At 43.4% G+C, this 26,289-nt stretch overlaps 1 protein-coding gene across 1 annotated transcript; it reads right to left on the bottom strand.

The window, feature by feature from the left end:
* Window positions 1-834: 834 nt before the first annotated feature.
* On the bottom strand, window positions 835-25,415 carry VGLL1 (vestigial like family member 1). The gene is made up of 5 exons (XM_054472781.1): window positions 25,334-25,415; window positions 21,392-21,630; window positions 8,626-9,045; window positions 6,810-6,863; window positions 835-1,183 (listed from the first exon to the last, which is right to left on the bottom strand). The coding sequence occupies exons 2-5, from the start codon at window positions 21,603-21,605 to the stop codon at window positions 1,095-1,097; spliced, it is 777 nt and encodes a 258-aa protein (XP_054328756.1). The 5' UTR covers window positions 21,606-21,630; window positions 25,334-25,415; the 3' UTR covers window positions 835-1,094.
* Window positions 25,416-26,289: the final 874 nt, after the last annotated feature.

Raw genomic sequence — 26,289 nt, 5'->3', positions numbered from 1 at the left:
GCAGGAATTTACCTGCTTATGTCAGAGGAGCGAGCGTTTGTCTCTTAGGAACAGGGAATCTTTTCTTTCCTTTTTATGAAAGTAGAAAAATTATTACTGCCTTCAGTTTTATTCAAGAGAGAGCTTCCAGGGGTTTGCAGGGAAATGTTATTAGATCATCCAACCTACATAATATGCCAATTCTATTGGAATAATTTCTTCTTTTCCCTAAACTGCATGTTAAGAGTTCACTTCTGATGGTATATATTATCTTCTAACACAGATGAATCTTTCTAGAGTCAGCCAAGATAAACACACACTTCCATAATTATGTGCTACAAGTGCTCTAGAATCAGCCTCCACCCTGAATTTTTCCAACCATCACCTAAAGAAGAACATGGATTTTGAAAGTAAATAACTTTGAAAGAAAATGTACTCCTTAAGCCTTTATTCCTCTTACTGAATCTAGGAAACATATGTAATACACTGGAAAAACTGTTCTTGAGACAGGAGAATTACTGTATTAATGCCAAGATCGCCAATCCACTCACAGAAGAGTTGTGCTCTTTATTTACATAGCAGATGGGAGGGGAAAATATCTAAGAGCCATCCTGACATTAACTTAATATCCTGATATTAAGTATTCCAGTGGTGAGAAAAGACCACTGAGTTCAGAGGCCTGGATTTCAGTGTTGGCCCTGATACTGGCCATGTGATCTTAGGCAGGTCATTTAGCTTCTCTAAGCCTCAGTGTCCACATATATTAAATGAAGATAATAATGCCAATATTAGGGTTGCTGGAAAATTTGAATGAAATGATGGATGTGAAAGAAATTAGAACCCAGAACAGCACCATCCAAAAAAGTACAGTTTTATTATTATTCATCATCTGAGCTGTTACACAGGAGCAAGCAGGGTGTGGATGGGGAACATTGACAGCGGGGGCTTCTGGGATTTTCACGGGGCAAGTACTGAGCTCATACTAGACACGAAGCTGTTTAACAGATTGGGGAGACAAGTGGGTTTGAGCAGCTTTCATTTTTATCTGGAACAATCTTCAGGGATGTCTTGCTGTCATGTCTTAGACCAAGTGTTGTCTTTCTCCTCCAACTTGACTAAAGATGCTGCAGGTATCGATGTGGGTGGCCCCAGTGGTTTGGCGGTGTCAGTGAGTATTTCCCAGGTGTCTCTAACTCTGAAAGAGCTAAAGGAGAAGTTACATGGTTAATGAAAGCCAGTTAGGCCCCTATGGAAGGCTGTAAGTCTCCTCCAGGGTCCAGATGAACACCTGTGGGATGTCAGATACCAGAGTCCTCAACCTCAGAGGAAGGGAAGACAGAAACTCATGGAACTGCATCCAAGAAATGCTCTGGATACAGAATAAATTCTGTTGCAGCCACAACAGAATTTATTCAACTTGTGATGGGCAGTTTACTCAATTTCTAATAAGTAAGTTATCAGATTTCTCAACAATTGCATTTGGGGGTCACTTTGTTAGGATTGAGAAACCAAAGTTTTCAAGTGAAAGTGTGTCATTCATCAGGACCAGACTGAGACTTTTCAGCTTCTTTTCAAACTTTGAAAACATAGGAAACCCACAGCCTCAACCTATTCTCAATGGGTCTTGCCCACCCTCGACTCCTTTTCCTTATTCTCTATCCTTCATATTCACTTGCCACAACCTCACCCCTAGATGAGCGTCCCCATTTGCCTTCTCTGCACATTACACTAAGCTAACATCACTGATGAAAATTGCACAACCCAACTGAGAGTTCGCAGTTGAAATTCATGAGCTCAGACTTCAGATCACCACCCAGAAATCCTACTTATGTTTGTTTACTATCAGGCTTGCTTTCCCAATGCCCAAGAAGACTTCTTCATACTTTCTCACTCTCTTTAAATATCCCACACTCTTGCTGTCTTGCTCCACAGTTGATTGAGAAAATAGAAATCATTAGATTAGTACTTTTTAGTCTCCTCACAAGCAAGCCTGAAAATCAATTTGCATCTGTGTCCTTATTAGCTTTCTTTTGTGTACTTTCAATGGCAGAACAGCTCCTGTTCTTACGAAAGGTCAATGCTTCTACATGTCCCTTCTGTCTTCTCAATGACTTCACCCCTCAAGTTATCTTCATCCTCCTATATTGGATCATTCCCATTATCATGCAAAGAGGCTCTAATATTTGCCTTCTTATAAAAAGACCTTCTCAAACCCCATTAGCCTCTTTAGCTAACACCTTTTTTCTCTTTATCATTTCAATGTTAAATTTCTCTAAGAAGCTCCTTGAATTTACTATCTCCACTTTCTCATCTCTGGTTCACTCTTCAGCCCACTTCAGTCTGGCTTCTGTCCACATCACATAATGAAAACTGCTCTTAAAAAGTCTACAAAAATCTCTGATGCCACATCCAATAGGAATTTCTCCTTATTTGACCTTCTCTTATTTTCTCTCTCCACAGCCTTTAACACAGTTGATCACTCCTTCTGTTTTGAAACATTCACCTCTTTTAGCTTCTGTTATATACCACACTGCCCTGGTTCTTCTCTTATCACGCTGGCTACACCTTTTCGGTCTCCTCCGTTGGTTCCTCATGTTCCCAGTCTCTAAATACTGGCACCCTCCAGGCCTCTTTCTGCGGCTCTCCTCTCTTCTATGTCTACATCCTCTGCCTAGGTGATTACATCAAATGGCCTTAAATACCACTTATGTACAGGACTAATATACATCCCAAATGTTTACCCAGACTTTTTTCACTTACATATACAACTGTTTAAAAGGTATATCCACTTGGATGTCTTATAGGCACCTCAGAATTGACATGGCCAAAACGGTTGTGTTCTCCTATCCATTTGCTGAAACAGGAAACCTAGGAGATAACCTGGATTCTTCCCGTTTCTTTGCCATTCCTATTTAATCCATTACCAAGTTCTAAGAGCTAACCCTCCCACATAGATCTCGAATACCCCTATCTCTGCTGTTGCCACCTAATCCAGGCTATCATCCTCTCATGCTTCTTGCGTCTTTGTTTTCATTCTTCCCTTTCTCCAATGTGTCCTCTACAGAACAGCTTTTGCGATCTTATCAGATGCAAATTGGATCACACGTAAAATCCTTCCATGGCTCACAATGTCACTTAGAATATGAAATCTCAACTCCCAATGTGACCCATAAGGCCCCTGCACCACCTGGCCCCTGCCTACCTCTTCAGCCTTGTCTTGTACCACACTCTCTCCTTTCTTACTCCACTCCTGTCACCCTGGTCTTTTTTTTTTTTCCATTCTTCACACACATCTCGGGCTTTTGCAGGGACAGTTTCCTCCACCTCCCTCCATCTCTGCCCTAATTCTTCCCAGAGCTGGCTCTCTCACTTCATTCAGGTCCCTGATCACATGTCACTTCCTCAGAAAGGCCTCCCTTGAACACTTTATCCAAAGTTGGCCCCCATTTTTCCCTATTTCAACACGTCATGTGTTTTCCTCACTCCACTTATCATAACTTGCAAATATTTTGTTTTTTCCCTTTGGGGGTGGGCATGTCTTCCCCATGAAACTATTAACTCTATGAGGGCAGGGACCAAGACAATTTTATTCACTGTTATATCTCCAATGTATATTATAGTCCTGTGTCTGGCAATTAGCAATGTCAACTGTTATTATTATTTGTAGCCATTGAAGCAATATATAACCAGTATATCTATTTCTACCGACCAAAAGATAAAATCAAATTCACTAAAACTTTTGACCAACGTTTGTGAGACTAACCTCCAGAATGTCTTTCTCCAAGGTCTCTCTGACTATCCTTTTGGCTCTGATGACTCTTCTGCTCCACATGCCCCTGCTTCATAGATGCATGACAGCCCACATGAGGGGACTAGGGCCATATCGGAGGGGCAGGAGGACACTCTGCCTCCCTTCCTTGACAAATATTTTTCTGGAGCCTCACATAGGAAATCTTTCAGAACAACCTAAATTTCCACTGAAAGGTTCATGTAGTTCACTTTGAAATGAGGTTAATATAAATTATATAAAGAATAAAACATGAGGCCGGGCGCGGTGGCTCACGCCTGTAATCCCAGCACTTTGGGAGGCCAAGGCGGGTGGATCACCTGAGGTCAGGAGTTCAAGACCAGCCTGACCAACATGGTGAAACCCCGTCTCTACCAAAAAGACAAAAAATTAGCCAGGCGTTGTGGCGGGTGCCTGTAATCCCAGCTACTTGGGAGGCTGAGGCAGGAGAATCACTTGAACCCGGGAGGCGGAGGTTGCAGTGAGCTGAGATTGCACCACTGCACTCCAGCCTGGGCAACAAGAGCAAAACTCCATCTCAAAAAAAAAAAATAATAATAATAAAACATGAAGAGGCAACTGAGTCTCATGCCAAATCTACTCCCCCAGGAAGTGGGGGAGCCGGATCTGGGCAGTGAACAAGCTCCCCAGGTGGTTCGTACCATCAGGCAAGATTGGGAGACTGGTGTCATGCTTAAGAGCATGGGCTTTGCTGGGTTCCATTGTCCTTTTACTTGGAGCCCTAGGAAGTCCCTTCTCTTCCTCTCAGCTCCATGTTACCTCCCTCTGCCCAGGGCCACAGTGTTAGAAGGGCGGACTTGGGCCTGTTGGCATAGCCACCTTTCCTCAACTACTCTCTGCAAGGAAAGAACATCCCCTACCCCCTTTCCCAAAGGTATATTTTTCTTTGCTCTTTTGCTTGCTTTCTGAGCCTTCTGCATCCCCCTTCCTTTATTTTAGGATAGTGCCCTGGTCCCAGATAGACAGTGAACTCATGTGTGGTAAAATAATCTCACCAGTGACTAATTTTCACTGTTATAGACTTGATTTAACTTGGAATTATTTCTGATAATTTTATGACACTGTGAGAGCAAAGAGATAATACTGCATCTGCCACTTGCTGCTGTGTGACTTAAGGCAAGTCCTTTCACCTTTTTGAGATCCAGTTTCTTCATCTATAAAATGGGGATATTCATTCATTCAATCACTATTTACTGAATATCAGTTAAGTAAAGCACCTAGGACATATTCACATACACCTCACAAGGTCATGGTGGGGACTGAGCAAGATGGAGTATGTGGTATGTGGCTCATAGTCAACACCCAATACATGTTGTTGTTGCTGTTAGTTTTAGTCTATGAACAATTTTAAGCATCAAGTTATCAGTAATTCTGAGACTCACAATAAACAAATGTAGAAACTATTAACAAGTACTCAGGAAACACCACAATCCTTGCCTTTCATAAGTTAGAAGGCCAGCAGAACTCATTTCCTTGGGCAGGGACTTAACGTGATGCCTGCCTTGGCCATGCTGAGGCTTTTGAACCAGCTCTAAATGAATCTGCTCATGGAGACATGGCCAACTAATCACCAGGGTTGGTTTTTGTTTTGTCTCTCACACAAGGGCATCAAACAGAATAATTTTTACTACATTGGAATAATTTTTACTACATTACTACATTTTCTTACTGTTTCCTTGTTAAATGCTCTTTTATTGTTTCCAGCATTCACTCATTCATTTATTCAACAAATTTGTATACCACTGTGCAAGGTGCTAGGCATACAGTGGTATACCTCTCAAAGTCTCAGTCCTCACAGGGTTGACATTCTAGTGGGGTCTATAGATTGCCCTCACCCCTGCTTCACACCAGACTGTCAAATGCCTGAGATCAGGGGCTGTGGTAGTGGCTCTTCCTTTGAATCCTCTCTATTTTTATTTTTTATGGAGATGGGGGTCTTGCTATGTTGCCCAGGCTAGTCTCTAACTCCTGGGCTCAAGTGTTCCTCCCGCCTTGGCCTCACAAAGTGTTGGGATTACATGTGTGAGGCACCACACCCGGCTTGAGTCCTCTCTTAAACACAGCACACAGAGCACAGCTTGGGGCACATAGGATGCCCTCCAAAAAGACTTCTTGATGGTTTAATGTATGCCAATGCTTAGAATAATGTGCCAGCCATTATTCTAAGCATTGGTATACATTATTTCATTTACTCCTCACACCTCACCCAATGAGGTGGGCACTATTTTATGCTTATTTGACAAAATGAAGCAACTGAGGCATGAAGTGGTTAAGAAATGTGACCAGGTTCCTGAAGCAAGTAAATAATAAAGCTGGCATTTGAACCCTGAACCCAGGTCATGAAGATCCTCCTGTCATTCCACGCAGATTGTCCTCTTTTGTAAGTTCCCACTGACACCACTTTCAAATCGAGTGTGGAGCTCAGAGTCCTGGCCTCACGCCTCAGTTGACATTTTCCCTGACTGCAGAGTCCTGGGGTGGCCCTATGTACTAGGCTGAAAACTGAACATCTGGGACACAGCAAGCTAATCCTCATCCTCATGAATTTCTTAATTTTTCTGAGTCACCTTGGCTACTTCAGTTAAGTCCAGCTCAGGTTAAAAAAAAAGAAATAAATAAAAGAATACTAGGCTGAAAACTGAACATCTGGGACACAACAAGCTAATCCTCATCCTCATGAATTTCTTAATTTTTCTGAGTCACCTTGGCTACTTCAGTTAAGTCAAACTCAGGTTAAAAAAAAAAAAGAAAGAAAGAAAAGAAAAAAAGAAACTAAGGAGAGTTGCTTCTATAGCAAAATAAAATTTTACAAGATAGGAAGTGCATATACTCTTTTTTGAGGCTAAAATGAAACAAATTCTATCTATGAAAACACTGAGTGATAGAAATAAGGCTCCCGTCCATTACTGGAGACTCTGGGTTTTATACTACCAGTGTCTCCAGTAGTAGACAGAAGCCTTATTTCTCAAGTTCGTTCTCAGGATACAGACACACACCATCAAAGGCTGCACCAGATACCTACTTTCATTTGGAAGGCTGGTACTGGCAGATCCACGAGATACATATAGTTTCTTATCTAGAAAAGAAGAAGAAAACATTATTGGAACTGAAATTTCTAGGACTAGGTTAGAGAGTGCCCAGTAGCATTCCAGGGGCCCCACATTGCCTGGCCCTAAGTTTATGAATATCTGGCATATTCTCTCTTATCAGATGCTACAAAAACTGAGAAGCTTCTGTTTTTAAGGTCCACCATCTTCCAAGGCAGTGTTCCTGATTAAGGGTCACTGACTTCCTCAACAGATCCTGGACTTCCAGTCACCAATTAATACAACTCATGTCAACATGAATAGAGCATGAAGACTTTGGTGATAACCACTTGTTTGTGAATGTGTCTTGATATTTCAGGAATAGGACAATGCCTGCATTATAGTTTCACCATGATGTGCCTGGCTTACAGTAGATGCTCACTAAATATTTGCTGAATTGGACTTGAACTGTAAAGAGTTGCTATGTTTGGAAGGTGATGATTTCAGCCATCTGTGTTCTAACCAACTGTCGAAACAGGGCTCTGCTGTGTGTATGCACAGGCATATATACAAGCACAGTTGGCCTAATTTTCCCTGTGAATCCAGTAGGAAAGGACTTTTGAAAAAGAGTAGAAGGGTAGGAAATTTCACAGGTTTCCCAAACATGACACTTCCATGATTTACTCCTTAAGTACATTCCTAATCAAATTCTGGAAATGACAGGGTGGTATTTTAATGGGAAATTTGTTTTCCACATTAGAATAGAACACAGTGCCTGATTTAGGCAGGCTATGCTGAACAGGCCCTTTGTTTACTATATGGTTAGTTCAGTGTAAAGACAGCTTCTAGTAATTTCTTTCAGGCATGGAACACTAGAACCACACTATGTATGGACAAGGAAGCTGCAAAAGAAAATTCGTCCAGAGTACAGAATGACAGAGGATGCAGACTTGGTTCCATGAAACTATAAAATATATATATTTATAAGTGTTTCATATGAAAGGCAAATCTTGCAACAGAGTAGGTTGATTTTTTGGTGGAAGTATAATTAATGCCAATTCTTCCCCATCCTTTTACAAAGAAGGGAGCCTTGTTTTCTGATGGATATTTTGCATCTGGTAGGCGCTAATTAAATATTTGCTGGGTGAATGAGTGAATGAAGAAGTGAGTGAGCCTTAAGGGTGTTTTTAGTTCAGGGGAGGGGTGGTGGTCAGGGAGCAGGAACCCAAGGGAAACCAAGCAGGAGGATCCCAGAGTGCAGGAGCAAGCCAAGGACAGCCAGGCACTGTTAGGTCTCCAAGCAGCAATGGGGCTGCCTCTACAGTGGCTTTGAATTTTAATGTGTGGAGCAGATGGTTGGTATAGATTGCCCTTGTTGTTTGCCTGGAGCCTGACATCACTGCAAGTTGCCAACCTGTTTGGAGGCTACAGTTTGAGCCTGTAGGTACGTCACAGAGCTCTGTTCTGCAAATGGCTTATTTAATTGCTCCCAATGAGGTAAACACAGGACCCTGTGATATTACGCAGCAGCCCATCATTTTTCTAAGGTAAGGCCAAGTTGACAGGCTAGGGTGAGTACTTCGGGCCAAGTCCATCTGGCTGGCTATCTATGTAACCCTTTAGCTATTAAACTGTGAATGTCAATGAAGCCTAGTGAAGATATATGGAACATTTAAGCAGAACATCCCTTCCCTCAGCAGCCCTATGTCCAGAGTGGCAGCAATTAGTCTTGGCACCTCATCTCATGCCAACTCACTCTCAACCACAACCAATCAGAGGCACCCCTCCAAGTATCTGTAGGCATTTCCTTACAATGAACTGAGCCGGGAGGCAGGTTGAAGAGCAACCCTGTGCTTCCAGCTATCTGGCCAGGGTTGCCATTCTCCCTGGCGGCAGATTCCTGAGGACGGGCTAGGCATCTGTCTTGCTGGAGGAGACTTAGGAGAGGCTCATGTTTCCCATCAGGCTGGGGCTCTGGAACCAGGTGCCGAGCGGGGAAGGCATGAGAGTAGCCAGGCTCTAAGGAGCTGGTGCCGGCCAGGGAGGAGAAATGCCACAGCTCCCCAGGACGAACAGAGGCCCTCCTAGCCAGGGACGGTGAGAACTGATTCACAGCCATGGGACCAGGCACATGCAAGTTGCAGTTGGCGGCACGGTTTGTGACAGGTACTTCTGGCTGTGGCTTTGTCCATGGAGAAGAGTAACGCCACTGATTTGGAGACATGCTATCATCTGAGAAGGAAAGATTTAGAAGACCTGTTAGGTGTTTATTGTTTTCAAAATGGATGTAGTTTTTTTTTTTAAATACATACTCTATTTTTTTAACTTGAATGAAATACAGAAAAGCTAAAATAAAATCATCCTAATGATAATATCCAGAAACAGCCATTGTCCTCCGTAGGTGTACTGTTTCTAGGATTGGTTTCTATTCATGTATGCATTGTTTTCACAACATATATTGCTATTCAAGCCATTTTTGCTTCATTAAAATACCATGAAAAGCCTCCTATAGAAATGAATAGGCCAGGCACAGTGGCTCATGCCTGTAATCCCAGCTCTTTGGGAGGCCGAGTTGGGCAGATCACTTGAAGCCAGGAGTTCGAGACCAGCCTGGCCAATATGGTGAAACCACGTCTCTACTAAAAATACAAAAATTAGCTGGGTGTGGTGGTGCACACCTGTAGTCCCAGCTACTCGGGAGGCTAAGGCAGGAGAGTCACTTGTGCCCAGGAGGCGGATGTTGCAGTGAGCCGAGATTGCACCACTGCACTCCAGCCTGGGCAACAGAATGAGACTCAGTAAGAAAGAAAAAAAGAAAAAGAAAGGAAGGGAAGGGAAGGGAAGGGAAAGGAAAGGAAGGGAAGGGGGAGAGCCAAACACCAGCTTTTTAAAGTGCTGTACAGTAAGTAGTCCAAGGTAAGGCAGTAATTAACAAATGTCATATTTGTGCACTGCTTGGTTATTTCCATCTTTTTCTATTATGTTAACAGCATTACAATGAGCATCTTTGTATAGATACCTTTGCTCCTGGATCCAACTAGCTCCTTAAGGATACTTTTCTGGAAGTAAACGTGTTTGATTTGTGTTTGGTTGCTGCTATCATCTAGCCTTATTTTACAGCTGGTGTTTTAAATACACCAAATAGGGGGACTCCACAGAACTTTATAAAGGGCTTAACACTTACCTGTGCTGGTCACTCACACAACTCTAGGAGCTAAAACCACATTTTCCAGAGTAATATGAGGCACAGGGATGTTAAGAGACTGAACCAAGGTAGAAAAAACAGATTAGCCAAGAAGGGAAGTGAGCTGGAACGATAAGTAATGGGGAGGGAAGTAGTTGCTTGGACCCCATTTTGCAAAAGCAGAATTCTGAGGGTCAAGAGGTGACTTAGTTTCTTCTTGCGAAGTTCATGTGGATTGGTTAAGAGGGATGGAGTGTCCTTTGGTCCCATAGACACTATTCTTATTGTGCCTATGATAGCCGCCGAATCTGAGATCTCAAATGTCCAGGATAGCTTAGGACAAGGATGAATGTTTTCCCCATTCTCAACACCCACTCAGGCAAGAAGGGAAGAGGGAAAGAGCTCTTCCAGACAGTTCTTAAAGCCTGGAGCCTATCATCTATCCAAGATAATGGAGAGAGGGTGGGTGTGGAGACAAAGCAAGATTGGCCGGCTGGAGAGGATGTCTGGGACACTGGTCCTCTTTCCCATACAAACCTCTCCTAGCGCTCTTGAATGTTTGGTTTGACTGGATTGTGTACAAGATAAAAAATTCTGAGAGGCCTGCACAGTGTTACTGGAGTGCCGTCACTCAGTGTGACACAAAGGATAGGAACAGAAGTCCAAGCCCTCACGGCACAGACATTCTCCCCAACATCTCACACCATTCACAGTGAGTGATGGGGGATGGTTGTCCCTTCTTATGAAACCAAAGGCAAGACAATATATTAAGATTTGTTTTGGTGAGGGTGAATGCTACTTCTGAAAATTGATATCTCCAGGCCAGAAGCAATTCAGTGCACAAAGAGAGTGATTAAGCTAATTTGGTGTAATCACAGTCTGTGTTTCATATTGAATGAGGGTACTGCATGTCCTAAGCACAAATTAGAAACAAAGCGTAGCCCCTGACAACTAGGCAGTTTCCATCTGAACAGGCCTTACAGATCTCATACATACGACTTAGGGGCTGAATGCTTGAAATGTGGAAAGCAGAGCCCCAGAATGTTTTGAATATTTCTCTCAACTGCTTCCTTTCTAGAATTCTCTGAAATGTTAAGGGAAGTGGGTTGGTGTGCCACAGTCCAAAGTCCTATATGGTCACTGGGTGCCCCAGAGCACAGTTTGGATGGGAGCTCTTGGGCATGCACAGGGTGTCCTAACCCCAAATTCACAGTGATCCAACAGCAGGCCTTGGGTGGCCTGGGGAAACACATCATTCCAGATTAGGCTTGGAAGTCAGTGGCCCATGGAGTGGAGACCCTGGATTTGAGTGGGCCTCTCTTTTTCAGGCCTCTTGGGCCAACTGCTCCAGCAGCCACTCCCACCTACCCTGTGGATGGGTAAAGACCTCTTAAACTACAAACCTGCACTGGCTCAAGGCTGCTGCTGCTACTAAAAGTGACCTTGGTGACATTTTTTTCATCCAAGTGCCCCCTATTAGTTACCTCTAGAAGTGAGAGAGGGAGCCCCAGGGCAGAATTTGCTGCCTTCTCAAACCCCTGGCCACATGAATGAGTGGAGAGCAGGTGAGAAACACCCTGATGCAGGTATACATGGGGCAGGCTAGGATTTTTCTTTCAGCAGGAGTATAAATGGCTTCCACTCCACTTACTTCAACCCTGGGCATCTAGACTCTACCTCTTAGTCCCATTCATCCCTCTAGAATTCCTGATGCTGTTGGTCCTGAGACAAAACCTGTCCAGAGAGAGCTGGTCTCCATTTCCTGCACTGCTCTTTTTCGGTGAAACTGGCAGGCCATTCCCCCTGCCTTCCACGCATACCCAGAGGCACCACACATTTCCACCCATATACACTTTTGGGAGTCCCAGAAACTCTAGAAAACATCTTCAGGCACTTATGAGTTTGCCTTCATTCCAGAGTACCTTCCCTCCACTTTATCCTTGTATGGAGGCCCTGACTACCTATTCCAGATTAGTTTTTCGGCATACAAACTTAAATGTCACCCTTTCAGGAAGGCCTTCCCTCAACTTCCAATCTAAAGTTTGTGACCCTGTTACTTTCTGTGACTGCACCCTGTTTATTTCCTTCATGGCAGTAATTCTGTAATTTATTTATTTCTTAATTCTTACATTCATTCATTCACTATTGGTCTTATCATTCAGTAAGCTTGGCGAGAGCTGAGATCATTTCTCTTTTGTTCACCATTATATCCCCAAGAACTTGCACAGTGCCTAGCACATAGTGGCCCTGAAAAAGTATTATTCTAATGACTGCACACACATGCTTACACACAAACACACATATATGTGCACAGTTGCAAATATGTACACACTCATAAACACAAACATGCACACACACACACACACATACACACCCTTCCCCACTGAACCTTTCTAAATCAAAGAGAGCAGGATGAAAGTGGTTAAAAGCACAGACTTTGAAGTCAGAGAGGCTTGGAATCCAATCCCAGATCTGCCACTTCCTAGCTGTGTGACACTGAGCAAGTCCCTTCCCACCTCTGAGACTGTTATGAGATTGAATGAGACCATCCATGTAAAAGGTTTAGCACAGTGCCTGGTACACAATTAACACTCAATAAGTGGTAGCTGTTGCTGTTGTTATTATTCATCATTTCAGTTTAGAAAGCCACTCTGGGTTTCTTTACTGGTTTGCAACACTCAGTACAATCAACGTGAGAAAAAGCCAGATGGTCATTAATGTATGAGGCCTGAGAATCCTCCCTGCCAACAGTCACCTAGTGCTGGAGAAGGCAGGGGCAGAAAGGACTGAACCAAGGGGCCCATAACAGCAGCAGAGGCAGCAGCAGCATTTCAGGGCTGGTTTGGAGGCTGGAGTAGATACTGGTTATAAGAGAGGGATTTCAGAAGTCTTTGCTCAGTCTGTGGCCATTCCCAGGGAATAACACATCAGAGGTGGGCAGGAACAATTTGTAAACATATAGTAGTTTTTGTTATATTGAGTACTCACTATGGGCCAGGCACTTCACTTAGGACTCTGCATACATGTGATCCTCACAGCAACCCAGATGAGAAAATCGAGGCCCAGAATGGTTAAACTGACTTGTCTAAGGCCACACAGCTAGCAAGTGGTAGAGGTGTCTGATTCCAAACCTTATGCTCCTACCAGCTATGCCTCCCCAATATTGCAAAGAATGCAGTGAGGTGGGCACTTTTACATGCTCCTTGGGTTGGAGGGCTGGCAGATTGGCATAACATTTCTAGGAAGAAATTTGTCGGTATATATCAAAACCCTAAAATTTGTGTGTACTCTTTGACCCAAGCATTCCACTTGTAGCAATTTATTTTAAGGATATAGTCAATGATGCATGTAAAAATGTACCTACAAGGATGTTCAAAGTGATTTGTATAATATAGTGAAAGATTAGCAACAACCTAAATATCCAAAAATTTTAATAAATTTGGTACATCTATAAAATGATACTCAAGCCATTAAAATGATGTTGTAGTAGAACATTTAATGGCATGGAGAAGTGGATATGACATTGTTGAATTTTTTTAAAAAGCAGGTTACAACCCATTCTGTGCAAAATGATGTCACGTTGTAAAAATTAGTACATGTCCATGGATGCACATGTGGTTTTTGTTTCCTGAATGTTTATCTGTGTTTTCTAAATTTCCAAAAAGGAGTATATTTTATGTTTGTAAATAGTAAAGATTATGTTTTAAGCAAAAACGTAAGAAACCACTTGACACGTGAAGCTCCCAAAAAATGAGTCACAGCTGTGAATGACTAATCCATGATTGCCTGATTTCCTTCCATCTATTCTTTCTTCTTTCCTTCCTTCTCTTCTTCCTCTTTCTGCATCTTTTAATTCAAATGCTGTGGGTTTTTTTTTTTTTTGACAGGGTCTCACTGTCTCCCAGGCTGGAGTGTGCTGACAAGATCATAGCTCACTGCAGCCTCAGTTTCCCCAGGCTCAAGCAATCCTCCCGCCTCAGCCTCAGCCTCCTGAATAGCTGGAAATACAGGTGTGAGCCACCACACCTGGACAATTTTTAAATATTTTTGTAGAGACAGGGTCTCCCTATGTTGCCCAGTCTGGTTTTGAATGCCTGGCCCTCCCAAAGTGCTGGGATTACAGGAGTGAGCCACCACGCCTGGCCTACAAATCTCATTTTACGATGAAGTTGAAACCAAGAACCCTCTGAACACATGCACACTTTGCACTGTGAAAGTCCAACCTTTGGCCTGCATGATCTGCACACATTGACTTTCCCTGTCTGCCCTCTTTGCTGGTGGCACTTGCACTTCATTCATTCACCCCCAAGTACAAAAAGCATATTGTTTGCATTAGCTGAGGTCAAAATAACACTGGGGGTGGAGGGACAGCTTAGAGGAGATTGTGCTGTTCCAGGGCACTAGGGGGGCCTCTCAGTTCCTTCCCCTCTTTCACAGCTGCCTCCCTGGTGTACCTAGTCTTTGGATGAATATCCAGGTTCCTTTTCCCAACTGAAAATAGAGATCAAACACAGAATATGAGCTAGTATTTGAAATGTTGAATGGCTAAGATCTGAAATCAATTCCATCTGCCGGCAAATACTATAGACTCCCCATATTAGCTGAGAGATCTTGGGCAAGTCACTTGACTGTCTGAGCCTCAGTTTCCTCATCAGGAAAATGGACATAGAGTTGGTGTGAAGATTCAGTGAGATAATCCACGTGACAGACCCTAGCAAAGGGCCTGCAACACAGAAAGTGTTAAAAAAGTGTTAGCCATTATACACATTATTAGTGATAGTCCTTATAGGTATTAAATCCTCTTGCTGGGGCATTGTCAGAGTGTACAAAGGCAAGACAATGGGGTATTCAAGAGACTGGCTCTGGAGATCGATGGACTTGGGTTTCAATCTTTATCACTCACTGGCTGTGTGACCCATCTCTAGGCACTTACCTTCTCTGGGCTGCAGTTTCCTGCTCTGTAAAATAAGGATAATAATATCCATTGTGAAATGGTTTTGTGAAGCACAACCGACATGCAGAAAAATGCACAAATGGAAGTGTGCAGCTGGGGGAATTTTCATAAACTGGGTAATGAGCACCCAGCTCGAGTAACAGAACCTGACCACCACCCCAGAAGCACACTGTACCCTCTCAGTCACAACACCCCCGAAAGGTAACCATATCCTGTCTTCTGACACCATAGGTTCGATTTGCCTGTCTTTGAACTTTATAAATCACAGTAGATTTCGTGGACTGAAGTAAAATGCACTAATTTTAGTGTGGTGTCTGGTATTCGCTGGAAGCTCCATATATGTTTGCGCAGATGGATTCCTTTTCCTTACGGGAAAGGAGGACAGGAAACTGTCAGTATTTACAAGGGCCATAAACAACTAGCATGACTATACCTCACATAGATATTTATACTTTTTTTTTTTTTTTAAAAAGCCAGCATTTCTTCCCTACCCTTACTGGTTATGGCAGACGGGAGGGGAGAGAGAAGGAGGCTGGATCCTTTGAGACCTCTGAAGGCCCACGTATATACCCTCTCACCTTCTCTCAGCAGCCCTAGAGCAATGTCGCCAGGCCTGAGGCTGGCCTCAGGACTGGGGCTGGGGACAGGACAAGAAGAACAGAGGATGGCATACGTACCAGGACCATGCCCCCTACAAACTATAGTTACTGAAGCTTCTCTAGTTACTGATTCCAAAATTCCCAATGTCCTTTTAAAAGGGAGATAATTCAAAGATACCTTCAACTTGTATTTTCTTTTCTGAAGTACAGCCAGTATAAATTATATATAAGTAAATAAAAACACAACATCGATTGGGGAAGAGAAGCCAGGAAATTTGATGGCATTTCCTAGCCACGTGGGTCTCTGTGTTTGGGCTTTGCATATTTGGCTCAACAGAGAGCCCTTAGAATGTGGGCGAGTTGGCCATGGGAGCCATTGAATGGGAGCCTGTTCTCCTTGGAGTGGCCTAGCTGGGCTGGATGGCCTGGTGCTGGTCTGTAGGGGTTGAGAGGATACTAACAGTCAGTAATGAAAGGCCACTTGAAAGATTTCCCACCATTTTCAAAGCCATATGTATGTCATATAACACCTCCAGTGAGAACCTCTGTGGGACTGGAAGCCTTTCATGGGGCCATCCCCTGAGGCAGCAGAGCTCATGAGAAACTTGACTCCTAGTGGTGATAAGAGAGGCTTTGAGGGAGGCAGTTTTTCCTTCATTTGCTCAATCAGCGGACAAATATTTGCCTAGCCCGCACCACAATCTGTGAGGGAGACAACATCTTCACAGTCAAGGGATTTGTGGAGTTCTTATAGGGAAAATTCAACAACCAAGAAGGAAGATGGAGAACCAAGCCACCTCTCTATCTGGCCTGTGAAAGCTGGCTTTGGCAATGAACAGGACCATGCCCAACTACCCTCAGCAGGCAGGGGCTTCACAGAAGGTCGAGGTGAAATCAGAAGGCCCAGGAAACTCTATGGCAGCCATTCAACAGAATCCCCTGAAAACCTGGAGGCTTATGGGAGATGCCTGCTGCTCTGTGAACCTGGTGTTTTAAGCACAGGTCCTCACATCTATCTTAGCTGTTCAAAAACTCAACTCAAGCTTTGGACTACATTGCACTTACTATGTACCACTTGACATGCGTTATCTCATTGACTCCTCGCAAGCACTGTCCTATAATTCAATACTATTCCATTTTAGAGATGAGGAAACTGAGGTACAGAGAGGAGAAGTGATATGTCTGGAGATCACACTGTTAGTAAGTGATGGAGCTGGCTTGGCCCCATGCTGAGTGGTTCTAAAGCTGTACACCACACCATACCCCCTCTCTACGGTGACCCCCATCTGTAGGGTCAACACCTTGTGATCAAAATCATAATTTCATTCGTTCAAGCCCTATGTATTGAGTGCCTCCATGTGTCAGGCTTTGTGGTAGGTACTTAGAAAGCAGCAGTTAACAGATTGAGTCCCTACTGCCACGGAGCTCAGAGGGTAAGGGGAGAGAAGAGTCAAGAAAGAAATACAACATATAATGTGCCCGGTGGTGACAAATGCTAAGAAGAAAAATGAAGCAGGGTAAGAAGACAGACGTGAGAGGGTGGGGTCTTTCATTTTTTAAATAGATTGCTCAGACAAGGACTGTTTGAAGTGGTGACATCCAGGTGGAGACTTGAATGGAGAAAGGTGAAGCCATGCAGGTATCTGGGGAAAGAGCATTCCAGGGATAGGAGAGACCATGTGCAAAGGGCAGGCCTGAGGCAGGATTGTCCTTGGCATAGTTTATGAATACCAAGGAGCCTAGACTGGAGCGGGTGAGGCAGAAAGTGGTAAGATATGAGATCAGAAAGACAACGGGGGCCCAGATGAGGTAGGGCCCCATTATAGACTTTGGATATGATTCCAAGTGACATGGGAAGCTGTCAGAGGGTTTTCAACAGACGAGTGCTAGTGTGTGACTTTCATTTTAATGCTACCATTCTGACTGCCCTCCTAAGAATAGACTGAAAGAGAGGAAGGGAAGATGCAATGAGACCAATTAAGAGGTGACTGCAGCAATTCAGCGGGGGGGCGATGATAGCTTCTAGGACCCAGGTGATAACGGAGGTGAGAAGATGCGGTCAGATCTTGGATATTTTGAAGATAGAACCTACACAATTTCCAAAAGGATTGGATGTGGAGTGTTAAGACAGAGAGGTGTTAAGCATGACTTCAAGAATTGGAAGGGTGCAGCTCCCATTTATTGAGACGGGAAAGACTGTGGGCAGAGCAGGTTGAGGGGGAAATTAAGAATTTATTCAGTTTGGGAGCTATTTTGTTTGAGTTTCCTACTTGATGTTAAGTGAGGATCAAGTAGGCAGTTAGACAGGCAGGTCTGAAATCCATTCTGGGTTGCAGATATGCATTTGGAATTGCTCAACATATAGATGACATTTAAGACCAACAGAGTAAGTGTAGATAGAGAAAGGAGTTGTCTGGGACCTGAGTACTGGGGCCCTGAAATGTTTAGAAGTTGGAGAGAGAAGGACATATAGCAAAGGAGACTGAGAAGAAATAGTAACCAGGGAGGCAGGAGGAAAACCAAGAAAGCATAATGTTATGGGCTGACTGCAAGCAAAGTAGGTATTTCAGGAGGAGGGAGCAATCTTCTGCAGCAAATGTTGTGATAGGTCAAATCAGATGAGGACAGATAGGGACCATTGGATTTGGAAAGTGGAGGTCACTGTGTAACCTTGATAAGAGCGATTTCAAGGAGTGATGAGGTTGAAAGCATGAGTGGAATGGAGTTTAGAGAGCATGAGAGGAAAGGACAGAGTACACATAAATACCAATTTTGAGTTTTGCTGCAAAATGAAGCAGAGAAATGGGGCAATAGGCCAAGAGTTGGTTTTATCCCAGCTTGGGTTTTACCAGGCAAGTAGAATACAGAAAGTGAGACCATGGCTTGATGGTGCTTACAAGGGAATGATTATAATGAATCCAAGCCAATGTGTTCAGAAATAAATCAGAGTCAAATAGCCGAAGTCAGTATACTTGTCTGTGTATTAACTGCCCGAGATTTTGACAGTTCCAAGGAGCCAGTTAGACCTTCTGAATCCCACACACCACATTTCTCAGCTCTTACCACATGTCAATCCCCCAAATGATTCAAGACCATAGTCATTCCGGCTTCTGCTGTGATTATTCAGCACACTCTTAGACATCACTTCCTCGCTCCCCACCCACCCCCTCCTGCCCATTTTAACAGCAAGCTCCACATCATTTCCTTTAGTACCTGCTGCTACCCCATGCCCTTCCACATATTTATTTAACCCACAAGATTCTCTGAGAAAACCACATCGATTGACTGCAAAAGTAAATTCTAAGAGAGAAGTAAATTCTGCAAAGGTGACTACATCAGGTACACATCAACTCCCTCTCCAGTCCCAAAAAGCAAAGCCAGAATGATGGCATCTGGAAACAGGGGAGCTCTTTGCCTGGAGGCAGAGGCCCCACTTGTCCACTTTACACAAAAGTCCCCAGTTGGAGGTACGTATGTCTTCCAGTGGGAGCAAGTCGTTCAACATGTGCACTCACCAACACCAATAAAGAGCTCTTGAAATCCACCAGACCCTGATATATTTGCTCACTTTCCAAAAAGGTAAAGAGAGCCATATTGAGTGACATCCAGCTGGCGAGGGTGACTTCTCCATTAGGCACAGGAGGCACAGTGCCTAGGGCCCATTTAATAGTTTTAGGGGCTCACAAAAATGTTTTTAAATCGGAAGAAAAAATGAATATGACAATGATACTGAATATATTTAAAACATGAACCCAGATTGGATTATATTCATCTTTATACCAATGCAGTCATAAAATGTAACTTTTAATGTTTTTGCAGAGGAAGGAGGTCCATGAAGACAAAAGTGTCCAGGGTCCATGAAAGTCATACTACAGGCCCTGCTAGTGTGATGTTTAAGGCTTCCTTCAAACCTGGATATTTTGATGTGCACATTTTGACTTAGCTATCTTGAAGTAACTGTTTTGAGATGTACGACTGTTTATTTCTTAACAATTACCAAATAGACACACCTGGCCCTGTGAAGGGTGGGAAAGGGATGTGGCAAGACTATTCATCTACTTCCCTCTGGCCCCTGCCCTTGCTCACCAAACCATGCACTATTAGTCGAGAAGAGGCTGGGAGTACCTACATGGGACATGCGTTTTCTTTTCATAGATGCTTTGGTGTTCCTGCCCCATCAGGCCAATAGTAATAATAATAGTGATAATAATACTAGCTGGGTGTGGTGGTTCACACCTGTAATACCAGCACTTTGGAAGGCTGAAGTGGGAGGATCGCTCGAGGTCAGGAATCTAAGACCTGCCTGGGCAACATAGCGAGATCCTGTCTCTACAAAAAAAAAAAAAATTTAATTAGCTGGGTGTGGTGGCGCATACCTGTAATTCTAGCTACTTGCGAGGCTAAGGCGGGAAAATTTCATGAGCCCAGGAATTCGTGGCTGCAGTGACTTATGATCGTGCCGCCACATTCCAGCCTGAGCAACAGAGTGAGACCCTGTCTCTAAAAAACAGAAGAAGAAAAATACTGATAATGATTACAGTAAATAGTTGTAGAGCTTCATTGTGTGCTGAGCAGTAAACCCAGCATTTAACATGATTAAGGAAATGATAAAATAGGTGAACTGATTTGATTAAACAGCACCCATTTTTACATTAAACTTCTTTTTTTCTTTTTCCAGTAGATTTACTTTTTTTTTTTCTTTTGAGATAGGGTCTTGCTTTGTCACTCAGGCTGGAGTACAGTGGTACAATCATGGCCCACTGCAGCCTCAACCTCCCAGGCTCAAGTGATTCTTCTGCATCACCCTCCTTAGTAGCCGGAGATACAGGTATGAGCCACCACACCTGAATAATTTCTTTAAATTTTTTTGTAGAGACAGGGTCTCACTATGTTGGCCAGGTTGGTCTCAAACTCCTGACCTCAAGTGATCCTCCTGCCCTGGCCTTCCAAAGTGCTGGAATTACAGGTGTGAACCATCACACCCAGCCAGCTTTGATTTCAAAACTTTTCAAAACCACCTCTCTACAACTGGGAACACTCCATTTATGGAAATAAATTATATAAAATGCAAATATTATCAACATTTAAAAACTATCATAACATACTTCTGCTCTAATGGCTTATTCAGCAAGATTCTAATCTATGTTTTAGTCTTTTATGGAAATTTCAAGGTTCTTTGTACCTAGATACAGTGCTTACAAATTTGCATATTTGTATGTTCATTTACTTATTCAACAAATCCTTGTTGGTTGTCCCCTATGTCACAGTCACTGTTTCTAGATGCTGGAAACACAATATTAAGGAAAATCAGCAATGGTCCTTGCCCTCACAGAACTTTCATTTAATGGAGGAACATGCAATAGTCAAATAATTATACAAGTGTAAAAACTGCAACTGTGACAAGGGCTGTGAAGGAGAGTTAAAGAATGGTAGGAGAATCTGTAATAGGATATTTGAATGCTTGGGGGTGTGGGTGGTCAGGGAAAGCTGCCCTAAAGAAGTGATCTTGGGATGAATGTGGGTTAATTAGGAGAAGGGAGGGAAGAGCTTTGCAGACAAGGAACAATTTGTGCAAAGGCCAGGAAGAAATCAAAGCGAACATGAAGGACAGAAGGAAGCCAGTTTCTGGAGGACAGTGCTGGGGAGGTGAGGTTGGAGCAGTAGATGGCAGCCCCATTTTGACATTAAACTTCTAGGAAGGGGTGTGGCTTCTCACTAGTCAGAGCAACTTGCCTTTAGCAAACATATACGTGTCCAAGTGTGTCAAGTACATCAAAGAACTGGTGTGTCCGTGGCAGCCTTGATAGGGAATCCCAGCTCCCTCCTTCCCCACATGCTCACCGTTTTTCAGCATCACACCTTCACTCTGACTCGAGGGGGTCAATTCCTGGGGGCTCTTGATATTGCTCAGAGCTCTGGAGAAGTGCTCATCCACTACGCTGCTGATGTCCCCTTGGAAGTAGGTGAAAAGGACACACCGGGAATTCCATTCCGTCTTTATAGGCTTCTGCTTGCCTTTGGGCAGCCGGATGGCAGTCTTCTTCATTTCTTCCATTGTGAGTGAATGACACAGGTGATAGCTGTGGACCAAAGGCAAAATGTCACTGGCACTATTTTACCAAGTGGCTTGGCTGTGGTTTTGGCGAGCAGTGTCCTTGGGGGCAAGCAATTTGCTCCCACCAGGTACACGTGCTCACTGGGGCCCCAGGGAGCCACATAGTTCCTAAAGGTCAATGACGATGCTGTTGAGAAGCCTTGTCTAATCAGCCTTCAAGGGACAACATGACAAATCTCCATGAAGTGCTGAGAAGGGGCCTTCTCTTACAAATGAGAATGATCAGACAACCTGACTATAGAGAGCATCAGGAAACGGGGAGGTGGGAGGACATTGAGGCCAAATAGCAGAGTAACTTGCCTCCTGGGGAAGTGCCTTTCTCCTAAACGAATGAGCCAAGGTTGGCCCAGAACTACCTGTAGGCATGGGCTCGCATGGAGAGCTTGACCAGGCAATCCAGTGGGTGCTTGACAATTTCAATAGTAGGCATTGCTTTCCATCTTGACCACTTGCACACAGAGGAGTAAACACATCAAATTCTCCTACTCCCCTGATGCCTTAATCTATGTAAGACTGTGTCCTGCGCCTATCCGCATCCCATCTTAGAAACTAGCAATTACAAACAACACCATCTCCAAGGACTCCAACAGATATATTCTGAACAAAATGCAGATGTACAAAAAAACATTTTTACACCAATGTTGTCACCATTGGTGGAAACCTCCTGAAAGATTGTAAGATTGTCAGCTCTGTTCCCCAGCACATCTTTTGTATCTAGAACAGTGCCTGGAATAGAGTAGATGCTCAATAGCTGTGTATTGAACTGCCCTAAACTTGGGTTCCATCATTGGTATCATTATATCCCACCTTGAGAGTTCCTTGTGGCAGAGGCTGGCTATTTGCATCCAGACCAGGTTCTGGCACACAGTGGGCCCTCAAGACATGCTGTGGCCTTCCTTTACTAGGGAAGTAGCCTGTCAGGATGCTTCTTTACCTTTGATCACCGAATCTGACTTGCCATGTGCTCTGGCTAAGGATGGGTTTGAGCTATTCATTCGTGTCAATTTAATGACAATGACTAGAGTTTAATAGACTGTCTCTTTCTCTAGTTTATGAGATCCTTGAGAACAGCATTTCATATTCATTTCTTTATTCCTAGCACCTAGCATAATGTAGGTGTTAAGTAACCGATGTTTCCCCTGTTTGACAGTCATGCTAAGCACAACCAGGTACTAGCTCAAAAACGAATCCATTGCACCCTTACTTTCCAAAAACATGTGAACAAACGCTTTGAGAAACTGGTAGTTTCTTATAAAGTTAAACATATTCTTATCTTGTGACCCAGCAGTCTCACTTCCAGGTACACATAGCCAAGAGAAATAAAAACTATGTCCACACAAAGACATGTACACAAATGTTCACAGCAGCTTTCTTCATAGTAACCAAAAATGGAAAGTACCCACATGTTTATCACCAGGAGAATAAATAAACTAGCTGTGACATATTTATACAATGGAATGTTACTCAGCAAAAGAACAAACAAACAAACTACCAATCTACACAACAGCATGTATGAATCTCAAAAACATGTTGAGTGAAAGAATCCAGACACTAAAGGCCACATATTGTACAATTTCACATACATGAAACAAGCACAAATAATCTGCGGTGATGAAATTCAGAACTGTGGTTGCCTGTAGGGTAGAGATTGAGAGATTGACTAGGAAAGGGCATGAGAGAGCCCTCAGGGGTGTTGGAAAGGTAATACATCTTGATGAGGGAGATGGTTACTACATGAATGGATAAATTTGTTAAAACTCATCAAATTTTACACGTAAAACCTGTGCATTTCACTGTAGGTAAATTATTCCTTTATTTAGAGAAAAAGCTCATGATCTATTCTGATACTTGAAGGGACAGAAATAAAAACCAAGGTGTTATGAATTATAAAGCAATGAGAAGCATGGAGGCAGTACTTTTTTAAAGCTGCAGTTTACAGAACACCTACTGTGTGCCAGAAACTACACACCTATCTTCTCCAATCTTCATAATCTTCAAATTAGGTATTGTTATCCCCATTTTACAGATGAGCAATTTGGGTCTTAAAGAAGGTGAAATAGACTGCCTAGGCTACACAACTAGGGAGTGGCAGAGCTGGGATTTCAACCTAGGTCTTTCTGGCGTTAACGTCTGTCCTACCTTCACCATCACTTATTGACTACCCATTGGGTCTAATAGTCCCTTCTCCTCTATGGGCCTCAGTCTCTCCATCTATCTCCTAATCCCTAGGGGCCCTCAAGCCAGAACCCTAAACCAGCCATCTGGTTTCCTTCAGATAACGCAGGCAGCAACTCTCAACTCTGTCTTCTCCCTCAGGGCTTCTCCTTGAAGCCTCTGCCTGCTGCTGGAGGGGCCAGTGAACAACTTTGGAGAACTCACCCTCTCATTCTCAGAATTTCCAGTGGCCACTGCTCAAGGTTCAGGCTTGACACAGCTTGCAATCTCTCTTTGCTAACACCCCTTGAAGCCACAAAGGAAGGAGCTGGTAGGACCCTAAGGACATTAGGGCCCTGAAGCATGTGCCTAGTGTCCTTGGGTAGAATCCACAGATGCCCCAGGCCAACTGGCTACAGTCAGGAAATGTTAGAGATGGAGAAAGTCAGAAGTGGTGTTTCAGCCCCTTCACCTTGGAGAGCTCAGTCCGTGGGCAATTGGGCATCCTGAATAATAAATTCAGTATTCACTGAATAAGTACTACCTATGCCCTTCTTTTCCTCCCCAACCACACCACACACAATCAGAAGGAAAGCCATAGGCTACTTCTCTGGGTCGGCTCACAAGCAACTCCCTGGGCTGCACTTGGACCACAGTAGAGTGAAACTGTATTTGAGGAATATTAAAATTCTGAGAACTGTCATTGGCTTAGTCCTATGAAGAACTGCATCTCACTCTGCCTCTGGAGAAACATGAGGAGCTTCATCCTCAAATGAGCCCTCCATAAGAGGTCTCTTCATTCATGAATTAATTGCTGGGGTGTGTCTCGCCTAGGAGAAAGAGATGCTGCAAAGCTGGATAGAAGGGGATGTCAGTGAGGCTGAAGAAAGGGTGGCTGTCTCCCAGAGAAGATGTTTCCATATCAGTGCCTGGCTTATAGCAAAAGCCTCTCGTAGTAGACAAAACCCCAAGGCCAAGTTTTACCAGTGGTACTGCCAGAACAGCATAATTACTAAACAACAGGCAGTTTGCAACTTCCCCATCTCACAAGATACAAAGACAGAAAGTGTTCCCTCAAATACTGCCCACACTTCTGAAAAAAAAAAGAACGAAAAACGAAAGAAAGAAAGAAAGAAAAAGAAAGAAAGAAAGAAAGAAAGAAAGAAAGAAAGAAAGAAAGAAAGAAAGAAAGAAAGAAAGAAAGAAAGAAAGAAAGAAAGAAAGAAAGAAAAAAAAATATTTGAGCACAGAATCCCAAACCAGCATTTTGGCCAGAACTCTACCACAATCTGCCTGCATGGACGCACTTACCGCACTTCTCCAAAATGGTACCTAGCAGTCTGGGGCAGGGTGGGAAGTCAGAGGGGTTAGTTTGTCAAACCAATCACTTGGAACGAAATCCCCAAGGGGACCAGATTGTATCTCATTGAGCAAAGTATTTGATGACTACCCCCATTTCTTCCCAGTTAAGTTTCTTTCCTTCTCCCCAGAAAAAAATCCCCACATTCTCTTACCTCTTAATTCTGGACCATCACCTGATTCTATGGCTGGGAAAAGATGGCCAGAGCTGCCTGGCTCACTTCAGAGAAGCTTAGTGCTTGCGGAAGCAGGAGCTGAGGATTTGTACCCCCACCTCCTTGTTACTTTCCGCCCCTCTAGCTGGGACTGTACAAGGCGTTTCCTGCTAGCTATCTATTAAGAATGCAGAAAATGTACTCCAACAAGTCAACCTGGTTGGGCACCTGCAGGAATGAGGAACATGGTAGCTCTTTTTTTTTTTTTTTTCATTTCTTTCTTTTTGCGTTAAAAAAAGCATTTTGTGAGATTGTCTCTTAAACTGGGAGGCCAATTGTTTGTCCAAAACCATACACAGAGTCAACAACAAATAAAACATCAGTTTTGGGGTTTAGATCAAGCCGATGTCACATCAGTCTCAGGAACTGAGAGTCAGTTTGGTTTATCTCTAGTTTTTCCCTCTCTCTCCATGGGAAGAAAAGGAGAGCTCAGACCCCTAGGAGTCTGGACTTGTCACAGGCTTCCATTGGCCAAAGAGGGAGAAAGGACTTCTCTCAATCTGCAATACGCAAAGCAATTCAGGGCAGGAGGTTTGGAGGAGGGGACCCTAATCCTCATTTAAAAAACCCCTCAATATTACCTCAGTAAGTGGCACCATTATTCAGGCCCCAAATCCTGGAACCATTGTTTGCTCCGCTCTTTGTCTACTTCATCAATATTAATTCAACAAATATTTATTGAATGCCAGCTCTGTGCCAGGCACTGTTCTGGGGGTTGTGTTCTATAGTGAACAAAACATACCAAATCCCTGTCCTCATGGAATAAATACATACACATATTATATGTTTGTGTATATATACACATATGTACATTATATCTACAATGCCAGATGGTGATAAGTACTATAAAGAGATATTAAGCAGGGTAGAAGAACAGGGAGTGGTAGGCTAGGTGC

This window comes from Pongo pygmaeus, chromosome X (genome assembly GCF_028885625.2).
Source record: "Pongo pygmaeus isolate AG05252 chromosome X, NHGRI_mPonPyg2-v2.0_pri, whole genome shotgun sequence".
Classification (NCBI taxonomy): domain Eukaryota; kingdom Metazoa; phylum Chordata; class Mammalia; order Primates; family Hominidae; genus Pongo; species Pongo pygmaeus.
This window is presented reverse-complemented; position numbering and strand designations above follow the sequence as displayed.

Bases quoted from the DNA above. Each gene is read 5' to 3' on its own strand.
- VGLL1 (XM_054472781.1), bottom strand. From the start codon at position 21,605: ATGGAAGAAATGAAGAAGACTGCCATCCGGCTGCCCAAAGGCAAGCAG. The intron at 6,864-8,625 runs GTAAGGAAATGC...CTTCTTTTCTAG, and splicing joins GCCTCCCGGCTCAGTTCATT to ATAAGAAACTATATGTATCT. The intron at 1,184-6,809 runs GTAGGTATCTGG...CTTCTCCTTTAG, and splicing joins TACCAGCCTTCCAAATGAAA to CTCTTTCAGAGTTAGAGACA.